General features: G+C 43.1%; 1 protein-coding gene across 1 annotated transcript; it reads left to right on the plus strand.

Annotated features, from left to right (window-relative positions):
- Nucleotides 1-5,617: 5,617 nt before the first annotated feature.
- On the plus strand, nucleotides 5,618-13,050 carry LOC141343291 (uncharacterized). The gene is made up of 5 exons (XM_073847885.1): nucleotides 5,618-7,531; nucleotides 7,754-9,071; nucleotides 12,475-12,547; nucleotides 12,663-12,845; nucleotides 12,971-13,050. Exons 1-5 carry the CDS (start codon nucleotides 6,045-6,047, stop codon nucleotides 13,048-13,050), a joined length of 3,141 nt encoding a protein of 1,046 aa, XP_073703986.1. The 5' UTR covers nucleotides 5,618-6,044.
- Nucleotides 13,051-18,904: the final 5,854 nt, after the last annotated feature.

Genomic DNA, 18,904 nt, shown 5'->3' on the forward strand with positions numbered 1-18,904 from the left:
ATATGTCAAAGTCACTTAAATGTGCCAAATTTCCTGCTGCCAGCTGGTGGCGCTATGCCTATAACTGATTATTGGCATGTAGATGTGTTCAGGCCACCACTTTCATCAAACATATGAAGTTTGGTGCAGATTGACCTTGGTATGTTTGAGTTAGTGAAAGATATGATATATCCTGCTGCCAACAGGTGGCGCTATGATAATATCTGAATTTTGGCCTTTAGGTGTCTTCAGGCCAGGACTCTTACCAAACCTGTGAAGTTTGAGGCAGATCGGACATTTTATGGCTGAGTTATAACAACTTCTATGTCCATGGCGAAACATCAAACTTTGTCAGGCCGCCACGGACACGCCCTTTAACGAAAACTCAAGATCTTCGCAATTTAACATCTTTAAGGCCTCTAGATCAGAATGACCAAATATAATGTTGATATCATTAAATCTCTAAGAGGAGTTTGATACAAGTCATTTCCTGTTGCCAACAGGTGGCGCTGTGATTATAATAGAATGTTGGCCTTGAGATGTGTTCAGGCCAGGACTCTTATCGAATATGTGAAGTTTGAGGCAAATCGGACATTTTATGGCTGAGTTATAACAAGTTTTATATCCATGGCGAGACCTCGAAATTTGTCAGGCCACCACGCACACGCCCTTTACCGAAAACTCAAGATTTTTACAATTTAACATCGCTAAAGCCTTTATATTAGACTGACCGTTTTTGGAGTTGATCTGTATAAATCTCTAGGAGGAGTTTGTTGTAGAGTACAGCATGACACTTCCTGTTGCCTGCAGGTGGCGCTATGACTATAACTGAATATGGGCATGTAGATGTCTTCAAGTCAGGAGTGTTATCACACATGTGAAGTTTGGTAAAGATCGGACATTTTATGCCTAAGTTATAGCAACTTCCTTTTTCATGGCGAAACATCGAAATTTGCGAGGCCGCCACGGACACGCCCTCCGATGAAAACTCTAGATCTTCACAATTTAACGTCACAAAGGGCTTTAGATTAGACTCACCAAATTTGGTGTTGATCGGAATAAATCTCTAGGAGGAGTTCGTTCAAGCATGACACCTGAAAATGGCAAAAATGACACAAATTTTGCTGAGAAAATTAATAATAACCGACTTCCTGTTGGGTTTCGGATTTTATCTCAAGAGGCTTTTTTGTAGGTATTGGTGTGTTACATGTGTGTACCGATTTTTGTGCATGTACGATAATCACAGCTGAATGCGCACACCGCGGAACGTGTAAAGGTGGCGCTATTGAGCCATTTTGCCACACCCACTTCTGCAACCCATATCAGATGTCCATTTTCGCCAGGTCTGATGTGTGTGCAAAGTTTCGTTAGTTTTCGGGTATGTTTAGGCCCTCAAAAATGCGATTCATTCCGGATAAGAAGAATAATAATAATAATAATAATAATTAAAGCTGCAAGCAGCGATGAACGGGCCCTCGCACCCGGGCTCACCGCCGACCAGTGGCTTTAGGAAAACAGCAAACGGTGGGCAGTATGCTTTTAATACAGTAAATATAGGAGAAATGTCATAAGTCACTTAAATGTGCCAAATTTCCAGCTGCCAGCTGGTGGCGCTATGCCTATCACTGATTATTGGCATGTAGATGTGTTCAGGCCAGCACTATTATCAAACATATGAAGTTTGGTGCAGATTGATTTTGGTATGTTTGAGTTAGTGAAAGATATGATATATATTGCTGCCAACAGGTGGCGCTATGATAATATCTGAATATTGGCCTTTAGGGGTCTTCAGGCCAGGACTCTTACCAAACCTGTGAAGTTTGAGGCAGATCGGACATTTTATGGCTGAGTTATGACAACTTCTATATCCATGGCGAAACATCAAAATTTGTCAGGCCGCCACAGACACGCCCTTTAACCGAAACTCAAGATCTTCACAATTTAACATCTCTAAGACCTCTAGATCAGACTGACCAAATTTACTGTTGATATCATTTAATCTGTAGGAGGAGTTTGCTACAAGTCATTTCCTGTTACCAACAGGTGGCGCTGTGATTATAACAGAATATTGGCTTTCAGATGTTTTCAGGCCAGGACTTTAATCGAACATGTGAAGTTTGAGGCAAATCGGACATTTTATGGCTGAGTTATAACAAGTTTTATATCCATGGCGAGACCTCAAAATTTGTCAAGCCGCCACGGACACGCCCTTCAACGAAAACTCAAGATCTTCACAATTTAACATCACTAATGCCTTTATATTAGACTGACCAATTTTGGTGTTGATGTGTATAAATCTCTAGGAGGAGTTGGTTGTAGAGTACAGCATGTCACTTCCTGTTACCTGCAGGTGGCGCTATGACTATAACTGAATATGGGCATGTAGATGTCATCAGGTCAGGAGTGTTATCACACATGTGAAGTTTGGGGCAGATCGGACATTTTATGCCTGAGTTATAGCAACATCCTTTTTCATGGCGAAACATCGAAATTTGCCAGGCCGCCACGGACACGCCCTCCGATGAAAACTCTAGATCTTCGCAATTTAACGTCACAAAGGGCTTTAGATTAGATTCACCAAATTTGGCGTTGATCCGTATAAATCTCTAGGAGGAGTTCGTTCAAGTATGACGCCTGAAAATGGCAAAAATGACACAAATTTTGCTGAGAAAATTAATAATAACCGACTTCCTGTTGGGTTTCGGATTTTATCCCAAGAGGCTTTTTTGTAGGTATTGGTAAGTTACATGAGTGTACCGATTTTCGTGCATGTATGTGAATCACAGCTGAAAGCGCACACCGCGGAACGTGTAAAGGTGGCGCTATCGAGCCATTTTGCCACACCCATCTCTGAAACCCATATCAGACGTACATTTTCGCCAGGTTTGATGTGTGTGCAAAGTTTCATGAGTTTTCGGGTATGTTTAGGGCCTCAAAAATGCGATTCATTCCGGAGAAGAAGAATAATAATAAGAAACGGAGCAGATCCAATAGGGTCCTCACACCATCGGTGCTCGGGCCCTAATAAACGGAGCAGATTCAATAGGGTCCTCACACCATCGGTGCTCGGGCCCTAATAAACGGAGCAGATTCAATAGGGTCCTCACACCATCGGTGCTCGGGCCCTAATAATAATCCTCAGAAAAACAATAGGGCCTTCGCCCTTTTGGGCTCGGGCCCTAATTAAAGCTGCGAGCAGCGATGAACGGGCCCTCGCACCCGGGCTCACCGTTGACCGGTGGCTTTAGGAAAACAGCAAACGGTGGGCATTGTGCTTTTAATACAGTAAATGTAGGAAAAATAGATCAAAGTCACTTAAATGTGCCAAACTTCCTGCTGCCAGCTGGTGGCGCTATGCCTATAATTGATTACTGGCATGTAGATGTGTTCAGGCCAGCACTTTTATCAAATATATGAAGTTTGGTGCAGATTGACCTTGGTATGTTTGAGTTAGTGCAAGATATGATATATCCTACTGGCAATAGGTGGCGCTGTGATTATAATAGAATATTGGCTTTAAGATGTGTTTAGGTCAGGACTCTTATCGAACATGTGAAGTTTGAGGCAGATTGGACATTTTATGGCTGAGTTATAACAAGTTTTATATCCATGGCGAGACTTCGAAATTTGTCTGGCAGGTGCGGATATGCCCTTCAACGAAAACTCAAGATCTTCACAATTAACATCTCTAAAGCCTTTAGATTAGACTGATTGATTTTGGTGTTGATTTGTATGTTTTAACCTTAGTTTTTGTACTGTGAATTAACATGAATGTGAACACACAGTCAATGTGGGTGTACAGCAATACACAATAAAGTGCTATATAAACATTTCATTCAAGTTGTGTATTGTAATGGGGTGATATAAATATAAGTCTTCTTAAAATGGTATATGTTTACGATGTTTTGAATAGATAACAGCAAAGTTTGTTTTGTTGTCAAAGTTTGTATTGTAATTTTTAATTTAAATTTTATATTCAATAAATAACACTATGAAAATTATTGACTAACAATGAAGATAAATTGCTCATGCTATTTATTTATTATTAAAAGTGGAATTTTTGTCATATTTTGCAATGTGACTGTATAGAAAAAGTTAATGGTACAGAAATGGTGCAAAAAACAAACAATGAAAGACTTTTTGTCACTTTATATTTTCTTGATCAGACTCTCAATGATCAGTGGGTTTAGGAACATAATGAAAGATGGGCAGTATGGTTTTAAGACATATGAAATTGCATGGTGATGTAAATTAAAGATATATGATTTAGTCAGTGTTGCAAAAGGAGTTTAGGGATGTATGTTGTAAGAGGAAGTTTTGAATATGTGAAGTATTGTAGGTTAAAAATGTGTTGTACAAGGATGTTTTAACATGTAATGTATTTGTGGTGTTTACACATGGAAATGAGAGAGAAATTAAGCGATTAGTGGAAATGAGTTGACAATATATGTGTTTGTTTTATTTGTGTATTAAATAGAAAAGTTAAATGCAAGAATGAGTCACAGGGTTTTAAATAAAGTGTAAGACAATTTATTGTTTCAGAAAGAGACAAAATGTAATTGACATTTTTGGGAACAAGAAAAAGTTTCATATGATTTTTAAACATGTTTAGTTTGGGTTGTAAAGCGGCAAAAATGCCAGAGGAACTGCTGAAAGTATGTAAAAAGTTTGTGTTTTCCTTGCTGGTTATGGTGAAGCCCATCATGCTTGTAGAGTTGGTGGATTATTTTTCGATGTTTGAGGAATGGTTTTGTTGTGTTTAGAAAGATGATGTTGTTGGTTTGCATTGTCCAGCGGTGTAGCATGGCGTTGTATTGTTTCACTGTTGTTTTTGTTGTTGAGTTATCTGTAAGTCGTGGCAAGACAGCACTAATTGCAAAATACAGAATGTGGGGATTTGCTTGAGAGATTAAAGTTATTAGTGCTTTCATTTGTTGAAGAATCAGCGATGGAGAGGATCCACTTGCAATGTCATTTGTTCCGATGTGGAGTAGTACCACTGCATTGTTGTGTATTGTGTCAAAGTGGTATATGTGTTGTTTAGAAGACCTCTCAAGAGTAGTGCCTGGATGGACCCAACATTTTGCAGCTGGTAGGTAATCCTCAATACCTCGACACATGGAGTCTGTCAGCAAGCAGACTTGTAGTTCTGTGGGAGTGAAGGAAAAATATGTTAATTGTATTGTAATTTGCATAGTTAGTTATGTAATGAAGCAAGATTGTATTGTATAGTCTTACTAGTCTAAGTATGTATTGCTTACCTTGTGGTACTTGGAAAGTTCTTTTGCTGATTGTAGTAGTTATTGCTGTGTTTTCTGTAGAGATGCAGAGAAGGTTAGTGAATTTGAGAGGACAAGTATGTATAAAGTCACAGAAGCTGTTTGAAATTTGGTATTATTAATGTTAAGTTACCTTTTTGTTCCATAGTTGCCTTTAGGTTTATCAGTTGAAGCACGAGCAGTGTGTAAGGTTGTCTTTTAGAGAAATTTTAGTTTGGTTGGCCTTTAAAGTAGCAGTGAACAATAAGGGGTGGAGTTAAAATAATGTGGGCAGGGTGGGGGCAGTGTTTAGTGTGTGTTACGCCAGGCCAGCAGAGGGAGCCCTTACCCCCACTGACTGTTGCTGCTCCCTCTGCTGCCTCTATGGTTACTTCCTGTTTGTCTACCATAAAAGCCAGCTTCACACACACACTCATTGCGAAGTATTGATTTACATTTGTGGACATTACTGAGCATTTTTCCCTGTTTGTTTTCCCTGTTTTCCTAGTCATAGTCATAGTCAGTTTATCCCTAGTCTTAGTCGTAGTTTTCTAGTTTCTGGTTTTCATTTCCCTGTTTCCTTTGGACTGCTCACCTGGATTTTGACCCACGCTTGTTCTTTGGATTACGCTATTGGATTATCTTTGCTGTTGATGTTTGCTGGTGATCGACCCTGTCTGTTCTGACCTCGTCTAAATAAAGCCTTGCATTTGGATCCCCACTCTCAGTCATCCCGTTTGTGACAGAATACTTCGCCACACCCGGATCCAGCGGCTTTATTCACCACCAGCAGAACAACCATCAAGAATGGATTCAACAGGAAGTTTGTCCAACCCCGTAAGTCTGCTCTGCTCCATCTTTCAAAATGGCCGTCCCATCGAGCATTATGTGAGGGATTTCATTGCTTATTGTTATCTGGCACCTTACGATGAGACCTTAATGAAGGAGTGTTTTTGGAGTGGGTTGGACACAGATATCGGTTACAATTTACCCGATGAGGACCCTAGTTGGACCCTCGCACAGTTTATTGACTTTGTGTTGTCGCATTGTGGATCTCCGTTCACTGTGGGAGTACTAGAAGGGCCTCAGCACAGGATGTCTGTTAGCTCAGAACCACAGCACAAGATGTCTGCTAGCCCAAAGCCACAGCGCAAGATGTCTGCTAGCTTCGAGCCACAGCACAAGATGTCAGCTAGCTTCGAGCCACAGCACAAGATGTCTGCTAGCTTCGAGCCACAGCACAAGAGGTCTGCTAGCTTCGAGCCCAAGCACAAGATGTCTGCCTTTCAGGAGCCCGTTCACAAAATGGCCGCCTTTCCCGAATCAGCTTTCGGAATGACCATCCTTCCTGAGTCCGCATTCAAGATGGTCACCCGATTGGACCCAGCTCACAAGAAATCTACCACGTCTGACTTATCTCACAAGATGGCTGCCACCCCAAGGCCCGATCACAAGATGGCCGCCATCCCCAAGCCGGTTCACAAGATGGCTGCCACCCCCAAGCCAGTTCACAAGATGGCCGCTGTCCCAAAGCCTGTTTCCAAGATGGCTGTCCTTCCCGAGTCAGCTCATAAGATGGCCGCCTTTCCTGAGTCTGCACCCAAGATGGCCGCCCTTCCTGATCCTGTTCGCAAAATGGCCGCTCTTCCAGACCCTGCTCACAAGATGGCCGCCGTTCCAAAGCACGTTCATAAGATGGCTCCCGTTCCTGAGTTCCCGGTCAGAATGGCCACCACGCCAGAGCCTGCTGCGAAGATGCCCGCCACGCCAGAGCCTGCTGCTAAGATGGTCGCCACGCCAGAGCCTGCTGCTAAGATGGCCGCCACGCCAGAGCCTGCTGCAAAGATGGCCGCCACGCCAGAGCCTGCTGCAAAGATGGCCGCCACACCAGAGCCTGCTGCAAAGATGGCCGCCACGCCAGAGCCTGCTGCAAAGATGGCCGCCACGCCAGAGCCTGCACCCAAGATGACCGCCACGCCCGTGCTTGCACACAAAATGGCCGCCACGCCTGAACCTGTACGCAAGATGGCCGCCATACCTGAGTCTGTTATTAACAGGGTGGCTACAGCGCCAGACTCACACCCTTCCAGGACGTATCAGAGACTAATGTCTAGCTTGGAGGACCCACCACTGCGGTCGGCTCGTTCAGCTGGTCCCTTACTGTCAGCCGAGCCAGCATCTGCTAGCGCCACGTCAACCAAGCCAGCGTCTGCTCACGCCACGTCAACCAAGCCATTGCCTGTGAACGTCATATCTGCTTCTCTCGAACCTGCACCAGCTGCCGTTCCTACCAAGTCAAGTCACGTCACAATCACTGTCCCTGCCAGGACAAGTCAAGATACAGCTGCTGTTCCTGTCAGGCCAAATCATGTCGCAGCAGTCGTTTCTTCAGAGCCAAGTCAAGCAGCTGTTCCCTCCGAGCCAGGCCAAACCACAGCTGTCCCTGTCACGCCAAATCAAGTTACAGCTGCTGTCCCTGCCGAGTCGAGTCACGTCACAGTCACTGTTCCTGCCAGGACAAGTCAAGATACAGCTGCTGTTCCTGTCAGGCCAAGTCAAGCAGCTGTTCCCTCCGAGCCAAGCCAAGCCACAGCTGTCCCTCTCACGCCAAATCAAGTCACTGCTGCTCCTGTCATGACGAGTCAGGTCATAGCTACTCCTTCACTGCCAAGTCACATCTCCCCTGAGCATCCAGAGCCTTCACTCTCAAGCCATACAGAGCCAACGCTCCCAAGCCATACAGAGCCAACGCTCCCAAGCCATGCAGAGCCAACGCACCCAAGCCATGCAGAGCCAACGCTCCCAAGCCATGCAGAGCCAACGCTGCCAAGCCATGCAGAGCCAACGCTCCCAAGTCCCACAGAGCCAACGCTCCCAAGCCCCACGCCCAATGACCCGGAGGGCATTCCTCCGCCAACTGTGCTACCTGTTATGGCTATCGCCATTTTGAGTGTGTGGGCTGCACACTGTGCCCCAGTGGCCTCTTCTGCCCATGAGTCTGCCCACAAGTTTGTTCTGGAGAGCTCTTCTGCACGCATGTCCGCTGCGCCTATACCTCCTTCGGAGGTGGCGTCCATAGCGGAACTTCACGCTCTGCCCGCTCAGCCAAGGCTTCACGCTCTGCCAGCACCGCCAAGGCTTCTCGCTCTGCCCGCTCCGCCAAGGCTTCACGCCCTGCCCGCTCCGCCAAGGCTTCACGCTCTGCCAGCACCGCCAAGGCTTCTCGCTCTGCCCGCTCCGCCAAGGCTTCACGCCCTGCCCGCTCCGCCAAGGCTTCGCGCCCTGCCCGCTCCGCCAAGGCTTCACGCTCTGCCCGCTCCGCCAAGGCTTCACGCTCTGCCCGCTCAGCCAAGGCTTCACGCTCTGCCCGCATCGCCAGTGCTCCCTGCTCTGCCAGCGCCGCCAAAATTCCCTGCCCTGTCTGCTCCGCCAAGGTTCCTTGCTCTGTCTGCCCCGCCAAGACTCCCTGCTCTGCCTGCACCGCCTAGGTTCCCTGTCATCTCTGTCTTGGCGTTTGGGGCCGTTCCAGAAGTCTCTGTCTGCCCAGGAACTGCCCCGAAAGTCGGTCCTGAAGTTCTCGTCTGCCTGGTCACGGCTATGGAGGCCACGTTCTCCCATGAACTCTCTACTTCTCTCCTTGCTCTGTCTGCCTCCTCTATCCCTGTTCTCCCCAGGTCCCAGTCCATGATGCGGCCACCTGTTCCGCCCTGGAGGGCTTCTACGCCTCCTGTTCCGCCCTGGAGGGCCCCTGCGCCTCCTGTTCCGCCCTGGAGGGCTCCTGCGCCTCCTGATTCGCCCTGGAGGGCTCCTGCGCCTCCTGCTCCGCCCTGGAGGGCTCCTGCGCCTCCTGCTCCGCCCTGGAGGGCTCCTGCGCCTCCTGCTCCGCCCTGGAGGGTTCCTGCGCCTCCTGCTCCGCCCTGGAGGGCTCCTGCGCCTCCTGCTCCGCCCTGGAGGGCTCCTGCGCCTCCTGCTCCGCCCTGGAGGGCCGCTCCGCCTCCTGCTCCGCCCTGGAGGGCTCCTAAACCCCTTGCTCCGCCTTCGGCTTTGCCCCGGAGGGCTTCTACGCTTCCTGCTCTGCCCCAGAGGGTCGCTAAGCCTCCTGCTCCGCCCTGGAGGGCTCCTAAGACTCTTGCTCCACCTCAAAGGACTGCTCTGCCTCCAGCCCTGCCCTGGAGGGCTCCTGAATCTCCTGCCCTGCTCTGGAGGGCCTTTGCCCCACCTGTTCTGCCTCAGTCTCCTGGCCCCCCCACCGCTCCCCTGGACTGTTTCCTCCTGTTGTTTTTTGGAGCGTCTGGAAGCCGCTCCTTGGGGGGGGGCTATGTTACGCCAGGCCAGCAGAGGGAGCCCTTACCCCCACTGACTGTTGCTGCTCCCTCTGCTGCCTCTATGGTTACTTCCTGTTTGTCTACCATAAAAGCCAGCTTCACACACACACTCATTGCGAAGTATTGATTTACATTTGTGGACATTACTGAGCATTTTTCCCTGTTTGTTTTCCCTGTTTTCCTAGTCATAGTCATAGTCAGTTTATCCCTAGTCTTAGTCGTAGTTTTCTAGTTTCTGGTTTTCATTTCCCTGTTTCCTTTGGACTGCTCACCTGGATTTTGACCCACGCTTGTTCTTTGGATTACGCTATTGGATTATCTTTGCTGTTGATGTTTGCTGGTGATCGACCCTGTCTGTTCTGACCTCGTCTAAATAAAGCCTTGCATTTGGATCCCCACTCTCAGTCATCCCGTTTGTGACAGTGTGCAAGTATTGTGCTAAAGAAGTGTTATTTTAGTTATGTATGAAATGTTTTTATTGTTTATTTGTAATGTTTGTAAATAGTAGCTGTAGTGTATAAGGAAATAGTAAGTGGTTACAAGACGTGTATGGATATATTTTAAAGTATAAATTTAGTGTAGTTGTGATGATGGTTGCTGTGAGTATAGTTATCTATTTTCTATAGTTAACTATTTTTGAAAAAGGTATCGTGTGGGAAGAAATGAAGTAAAAAGAAAGGGTAAACTGGATTGTTGTATATTTGTAGAAGTTTTTATGCATGTATGCACAAAAAGGGAAATGGCATTTTGACAAGAGAACAGGATTGTATGAGAAGTGTTATAGGGAGGATTGTATATCAATGTAATAACACAATAGGGGATCTGAAGGAATGTGTGTCTCTTTGTAAGCAAATAAACCTAATGCAAAGCTGAAAGAAAAAATAGTATAGTGTAGTTAAGGTGATTGCAAAAAGTATAAATAGGGTGTCATCTGAAGAGTGAAAAATGTGATGGTGATGTGCTAACAATGTAAGTAAAAAATATGTTTAATTTTGACTTTAATGAATGTGCTGTTTGTTTGTTTAAATAAGTTGGTGAAGTGTAGTAATCGTTATTATAATGTTGTAGTTGTAAATGTAGGGAAGTTGTGTATATATTAGTGAATTTTGTTATATGCAAGTTATTTGTTTTTGGTAATGAGAGAAGTTAAGAGTAAATCAAAATAGTATAGTATTACAGTATGATATTACTATGAATATGGTATATTTAAATTGTAAGATTAATAGGTAAATGCAATCACAGAAATAGGTTCATATTTATGGAGGTGGTGCGAAATATGTGGTTTAAAGTAGTGTATTTGGGAATGTAAGCTGTAATATCAATGTAAAGGTTGGTGATTGACTTTGATGTGGACAAAGGTTTGACACATGGAACTATACAATAGAGTGTTGATTGGTGGTTAGGGACATTCTTATTTTGGGGGGTGGGAGCATAGGAAGTGTTTTTGAAAGGGTAAGAGTTGTGTTTAATGGGGGAATCAAGTAAAGCGGTATTAAAAGGATGTGTATTGCAGAAATGCTAGTGTGATTATAAGAGTTGAATAGAAATGTGTTTGGAATTGAAGAAATGTATTTCATGTTTTGTATGGTTTTAGAATCATCACAGTTATATGTATATTGACTAGTTAACTTTTTTTGTATGTAGTCTTTGTCAGTTGATATTGTTGTATTGTTTACAGTTGTGATAAATTATTGTATTGTATAGAAACAAAGTTTAAACTTTATATTGTAAATGTATTTTGGTTATTTAAGGAACTGTGAGCAGTAAAAAATATTTTAGGTGTGAATTGGTGTAATATATGTAATAATGTAATTGTTTTGCAGTTTGTTATTTCTTGATGCCATTATATGCTTTTTATTGTTGTAGGTAGAATGTATTTCAGAATTTAGAGTAAAACTTAGAAATTTATTCTCAAATGAGGTAAATCACTTATATCTAATAATGTTTATAGTTGTCATATTTCTGTTAAACTGAATTAGAAACATATTTTAATTTGATAGCAAAATGGTATTTTGTGACATTACATTATTGCTCATGTTTATGTAAATAAAGTAATGAAAAAGAAATGATGTGTCAATTTGATATGCTGTTGTTATCCTAATTTAAATTATTGGTGTTAAAAATAATTGTTAGTGCGTGCACTGGAATTGTCAATAGGCATGTTATTGTGTATAATTTATATGGGTATTTTATTTATATTAATTAACACAAAAAAATATTTATAAAGCATTTATTAAGGTTTATCATTAATAAGTGCAAAAGTTAGTAATACATTATGGAAATTTAAAGTTTTATCTGGTAAGATTAGTGTGTATTAGTTTGAAGTGTAAAAGAAGAATAATTTATTTTGTATCATGTTTTTATTAATTGTATTTGTATAGATCAAGAGTAATATATGTAACAAGGTTTTAGTGTATTTGTTTCTGAAGAGATTTTGTGTCAAAGTATGATTTTTGACAGCAATTTGGATGGTTATTTTGTGATGATGGTATATATGAAGGGGTGGAGAGCAGGTTTTAAGGCGTTGTATTTTAAGGTACATAATATGTTTATATTTTATAAGTCAATAATAAGTGAATATAAAATAAGTGTGTCTAAGGTTCAATTTTAAATTAATGGAAATTATGTATTTGAAACAGTAGAAAATGTTTAGGTAATGTGTTTTAAGGAGTGTGTTGTATATGAGGGGTGTGGTTTTGTGTGTGGGGGTGTGTCAATGCTTGGTTTAAGGTATTGAATTATCAGTTGTATTTAAAGGTGTTTGGTCTGAATTAAGCAGTTGTGTTCTTGGTCATAGTTTGTACTGTACTTCATAAGGTAAGTCTGCCTTGTATGTATTTGTAGTTTATATGTTGTGGTTATTTTTGTATTGAGTAATTTGTAATTGATTTAAATGTGTTGTGTTTTTGCAGGAAGAATGGCTTTTAGTAGTCCTACAAAAATTCCACGTGTGGAAGGAGATGAATTCTCCAGAATCAGAGAGCAGTTCTGCTTATTAGCAGTAAGTATAAGCTATGTTTATAATGTTGTGTTATTGGTTTGGTGGAAGTGTATTTATTGTTTTTGTATTTTCTTTAGTATTCTGTTTTGGATGAGACAGTTTCAAGAACAGAAGTGCAGAAAGAACTTACAGAACTGGGAGTAAAGGTGATGAGAAAAGTTGGTGGACTGGATGCTGAAAGAAAGTATCTCCGGAAAGAGTTAACAGATACAGTCTGTAGGTTAGAAGATACTAAAAAGGAGCTGGAAGTGGCAAGGGCTGCCCTGGATTTTGTGCGCGATGGTGTGTACAGAGATTTTTAGTTTTTATGATGTAGTGAATTCAGTTTTGTTGTTGTAATGTGTGATGATGCAATGTACAGATTGTCATATTTATTGATATTTATAACATTTTGTTGTAATCCACAGACCTTTTGGAGTTGGACGAAGGCAGAGAAGATGATAACGGAGGCATGGAAATAGTGGAAGAAAATGCTGTTGTGGAATGAAGATAACATAATAATGTAGTTTGTATATAGTTTGTTGTGATATGTAAATAGTACTGTGCAAAGTAAAGAGAAAAAAGAAAATAAAAATATACATGTATATTTGATCTGTGTTTTGTGTTGTTTGATATTATGCACGAAATGTTAATGTAACAATGCTATAGTGTTGTTCAATTTTAGGAATGGAGGGTGAAAATTCTGATTATAAAGGGAAGGAGGGAAAAATAAGATTATATTTAACTTTATAAATTTGTCACACTCCGTTACAGAGTGGCGCCCGAACAGGGACTTGAACTGAAAAAGAAAAAAAAAAAAAAAACCTTGATCGTTTACATTTTGTGAACTGTTTATTGTTTATGTGGGGAAATGTATTGAAACCATATAGTTAACTTCTAATTTTTTTTGTGAACCCTAAAAGCAAATTGTTGTAAATTGGGAGTATTTGTTTGAATTGTATCACCTGAAAAAAAAAAAAAGGGGTTAAAGCAGTTTTTTTGTGTGAACCTGATAATTAAATGATTGAATGATTGGAAGTTGTTGGTAAAAGGTACCAATATAATTGGGTAAATTCACAGAAACGTCATTACTGAATGCTTGGTGTTGTAATGTGAAGGTGCTCCGTGTAAAAAAAATAAAAATTAAAAAAAAAAAAAAAAAAAAACTGTGAAATTGTAAAATTTGAAAGCTGTGAAATTTGAAACTGTTGAAATTGTATTTCTGTGTTTCGTTTTTTGTTTGTCACCCAACATTACAAATGGCACACAGAGTTGCAGACACCTTTAGTATGGCCACTTCCCCCCCTTCACCCTCAACATCTGTTGAAATTGAGCCTCCTGAAGCCCCAGACATTGCAACTCCACTCTTGCCATCTGTGCAAGCAAGACCCATTCTCCCACCTCAGTTTCCCACCTTTCCCTTCACCCCAATACAGTTCAGCAGCCCTCATCCCAGGGCTCAGGTGCACTTTGCTTCTACCCCACCTGGGGGCACTGCTTCATGCCAGGCAGAACCCATGCAATTGTGCACATCCACATCTGCTTCCACCTCTGTATCATCTGTATCACCCCATCGCTTGCCTAGTTATCTTCCCACTCCTGGAAAAGAAATTCATCATTTGACTGCGCAAGTACAAGGGAACTGGGACAACTTGTTTGACTTTATGAAACATCAGGAGAAAGCTGTGAATGAACTCACCCGGGAGCAAAAAACAATTACTTCCCGTCATGAAAAACAGGTTGGAGACCTTACCGCCAAAATGGAGGCCAACCAACAACAGCTTCTCACTGTGATAACTGCAACCAAAGCAGAGTCAACAGATTCAGATCAATTGGTCAAGGCTATGAAAGTGTTGGTCTCACAAGAGCTGCAAAAAGTGGAGTCTACCTTGATCTCTGAAGTCCGTTTTATGGTGGATCAACTTCAGGTCGAATTTCAGAGGGACATCAGAGCTACACTAAAGAATCTTCAAAAGGATCATGAGCAGCTCACCACTGACTGTAATCACTTCATCACTCAGATTAATGTGTTAACAACAAAAGTGAATGAACTTCAAACAAGTGTACAGGAAGTCAGGCAGCAACGAAAAGAAACGGCTGATCACCAAGATAAAGGGGTACAATCACCACCCAGTGCCATACTCACCGCATCTCCAGCATTGTTGGATGAGAGTGCCCCAGAGTGTTCTCCTCTTCCTGCTGGAAAAAGTGACCACTTAAAATTGTCCTTTCCCACATTTGGAAGACCGTCGGATGATGCCGACCCCCTTCTATACTTAACACGTTGCCAGGACTTCTTAGCATTGCACCCACTTGCGGAGACGGAGCTGCTGGCAACTTTCCGCAGTGTATTTTATGGCACTGCACGTGACTGGTGGGAGGTCGCTCGATCTTCCATAACGACATGGACTGAGTTTGAGACTGCCTTCCTCTCAGCCTTCCTCTCCGAAGACTACGAGGATGAGCTGGCTGAAAGAGTTCGTACAAGGCATCAAGGAGAGAGAGAATCCATCAGAGATTTTGCCTTTACGTACCGTGCCATGTGCAAAAAATGGAAGTCGTGTTTAACTGAGAATGAAATTGTCAAAATGATTCTCAAAAATATAAAACCTTACCTCGCCAGCCAGTTACGTAGTCGTGTGAGTACCGTCGAGGAACTGGTAAAGCTGGGACATCAGCTTGAGAAGGACCATGAGCAGCAACTGCAATATGACAAAAGTATGAGCCGAAAATTACCTCCGGATGTACCTCAAAAAAACCTCAAACTCCCTGACCAACTCCAAGTGCAATGCTGGAGATGTAAGGGACATCACTCACCTGGATGTTGTCCGCTTTATGCCAACTTATCCTCAAACCAACCTGTAAAGCAACCTTTCACCAGTCAACGATCATCTCACTTTCGTAAGTCTGGAGGACAAGCCACAAATAATTCTGTGACCGCAACAAATAAAAGACTGTTCATTTCTAAGAAATCACACTGTGCACCAACGCCTGTTTTTCCTGTTGTCATCCCACAACAGCTGGTTGTGCCCATCCGCATTGATGGGTGGTCTGGAAAGGCCATTGTGGACACAGGGGCTAGCTACACCATGATCCACGAGAGCTTGTGGAAAAATCTTTTCCCCCAAGCAAACCTCCAACCTTGGTCTCTCGGCCCCCTGTATTTGGCTAATGGTGAAGCAGAGGTGCCTTTAGGATGGATGCAGTTACCAATTCATATTCACACTAAAACTTTGACTTTACCTGTTGCTGTCCTGTCCCCTAAAGCACTCACCTATGCTGTAGTATTGGGACTGGATTTCATCTTCTTCAGTGGCCTACAAATCAACGTAAGTGACAGTAAATATTCATTTAAGTCCAACCCACAAGAAGGTCATCCATTTCAACCTGGCAATGCAAGTGTACCTGATGCCAGGACTCCGCGCCAAAAGACAGGACCACAGGAAAAGGTTTTTTACCCAAGTCTGTCACTGCTTAGTGCAATCCCTCCACCACAACCTGCACACCGAACATCATCACTTGACAGTACAGATATACAGTCTCTGATTGACAGTGCAATGAGTGAAGCACATTTGTTACCTGACGAGAAAATCAGCCTGAAAGCAATCCTGGAGTCCATCCTTCAGGTATGTTCCCTTCAGCCAGGTAGGACTGATGTCCTCCAACACACTATTTATACTCAACATCAAGTGCCCGTCAAGCAGCGGCCATATCGCATGTCCCCTGCCAAACAAGTAGAAGTACAAGAGCAACTGATGGAAATGTTGAAGGCAGGAATTGTGGAACCATCACATTCTGGCTGGGCCTCCCCTGTCGTCCTTGTTCCCAAGAAAGATGGTAGCCTTAGATTTTGTGTAGACTACCGTAAGCTCAATACCATCACCGAAAATGACGCTTACCCACTTCCTAACATTACCGAGATTCTTGAATCACTCTCAGGATCAGCCATCTTTTCAACGATTGACCTTAACAGTGGTTACTGGCAGGTGGCTATGGACCCCCAGAGTAAACCAAAGACAGCGTTCATCACTCCATCAGGGCTCTTTCACTTTAATGTTATGCCTTTTGGATTAAAAAACGCGCCGGCAACATTTCAGAGATTAATGGAGACTGTATTGGGAGAACTACGAGGAAACATTTGCTTGGTCTACATTGATGATATTATTATATACTCTCCATCTGTATCTCAGCACTTCAAAGACCTTCAAACTGTCCTTCATCAACTACAAAAAGCTGGTTTGACCATAAACCTTAAAAAAAGCAAGTTCTGCCTTAAAGAAATTACATTCCTGGGACATGTTGTTAGTGTCAATGGCATTGCAGCAGACTCCTCTAAAGTTGAGGCCATCAGATCTTACCCTGTACCGCGGAATATTAAAGAAGTCCAGCGTTTTCTTGGATTAGCTGGATGGTATCACCGTTTTGTCCCAAATTTCTCCAAGATCGCTGAACCTATCAATGCCCTGAAAAAAAAGGGTCATTCTTTTCACTGGTCACCTCAATGCCAAGAAGCTTTTGAGAAATTGAAAGCACATCTCACCTCACCTCCTATCCTTGGGCACCCAAATCTCCAACTTCCTTTCATTGTGTATACCGATGCCAGTGACACCGGACTTGGTGCTGTACTGACACAACGTAAAGCTCAGGGACTGGAGGAAGTCATTGCATATGCAAGCCGCACCCTAAACAAAGCTGAGACAAATTACTCTGCTACAGAGAAAGAGTGCCTAGCAGTCATATGGGCACTCGAGAAGTGGCAACATTACCTGGAGCACAAGTTGTTCACCGTAGTCACTGACCATTCTGCACTACAGTGGGTCTTAAGTTCCTCGAAAACCTCCAGCCGTCTTATTAGATGGGCCCTACGGTTGCAAAGGTTTGATTTTGTCATCGAATACCGAAAGGGCAAACTCAATGTAGCACCGGATGCTTTGTCTAGGATTTCCAACTTACCTGGTTGCAGCTTGTACTCCAGTCAGAAGGAAGATGCTGAGTTTCCTGTCTCGGCTGTGGCCATTTGGGAGGAACAACATAAAGATCCTGAGATCATAAAGGTGTTTAAAGCATTGGCAGACAACAACAACAGTGAACTCAATGGCAAATATGAGATTGTGGAGGACAAACTGTATCACAAAACCCACCTGTCAAATGGCCAAATCCACTACAGAGTCTACCTGCCTGGGAATCTCATTCCAACAGTCCTTCAGCACTACCATTCACATCCTTTAAGCGGGCATGGAGGTATCTTCAAAACCTATAAGAGACTACAAGATGTTGTTTTCTGGCCTGGGATGTGGACTGACATCAAGAATTATGTTAAGCACTGTCAGAAATGTCAAACACTAAAAAGTGAAAACAGGAAACCGGCTGGTAAGCTACAACCCATTACCATCTTACAACCCAACAAAATGGTGGGGGTTGACATAGTGGGGCCATTTCCTAGCAGCACACAACGTCATTTGTACCTCCTGGTTTTTGTAGATTACTTCACCCGATGGGTTGAGTTTTTCCCCATGCGGCAAGCAAATGCCCAAACCATAGCGAAGATTCTCAGGACGGAAATTCTTACACGCTGGGGTGTGCCGGACTTCATCCTGTCAGATCGTGGCACCCAATTTGTTATCTCCATATTCAAAGAACTGTGTGCAAAATGGAACCTTAAGCAAAAATTGACCACCGCATATCTCCCTCAAACGAATATGACCGAGAGGGTTAACAGAACCCTAAAATACATGATCGCCTCATACGTGGAGGATAACCACAAGAAATGGGATCAGTATTTGCCGGAACTCCGGTTTGCAATAAATTCAGCGGTACAGGAAACTATTGGGATGTCCCCTGCCGAGCTCCAAATAGGACGGAAACTGCAAAGCCCAATGGATAAAATACTCCAAGGGAAAAGCCTTTCACCATCCGCACCATCTTTTGATGTAGTCCACCATCTAGTGCAACTGAAATTAAAAGCAGAAGAGTGCGGTAAGAAAGCTCAAAAACGACAGCTCAGAAGTTACAATAAAACCAGACGAGACGCTTCCTTTGAAGAAAAAAGCCGTGTGTGGTTAAGAAATTTCCCTCAGTCCAGTGCCCAACACAATTTCAGCGCAAAATTAGCCCCAAAATGGAAAGGTCCTTACCGGGTTGTAAAGAGGTTAGGCCCGTTAAATTATCGGATAGTGCTGGAGGAAACTGGAGAGGACGTCCGCACAGCACACATATGCAACCTAAAACCCTGCTATCCAACAGCGGAGGAATTGGAGCTTCAAGAAAAGGAAAAACTTAAAAATATATTTGAAGAAACATCTGAGGATGAAGAATTTTTAGGTTTTTAAATTCATGCTTACCTTTTCACATCCATTGGCTGT

The sequence above is a fragment of the Garra rufa genome, chromosome 9 (assembly GCF_049309525.1).
Source record: "Garra rufa chromosome 9, GarRuf1.0, whole genome shotgun sequence".
Lineage (NCBI taxonomy): Eukaryota > Metazoa > Chordata > Actinopteri > Cypriniformes > Cyprinidae > Garra > Garra rufa.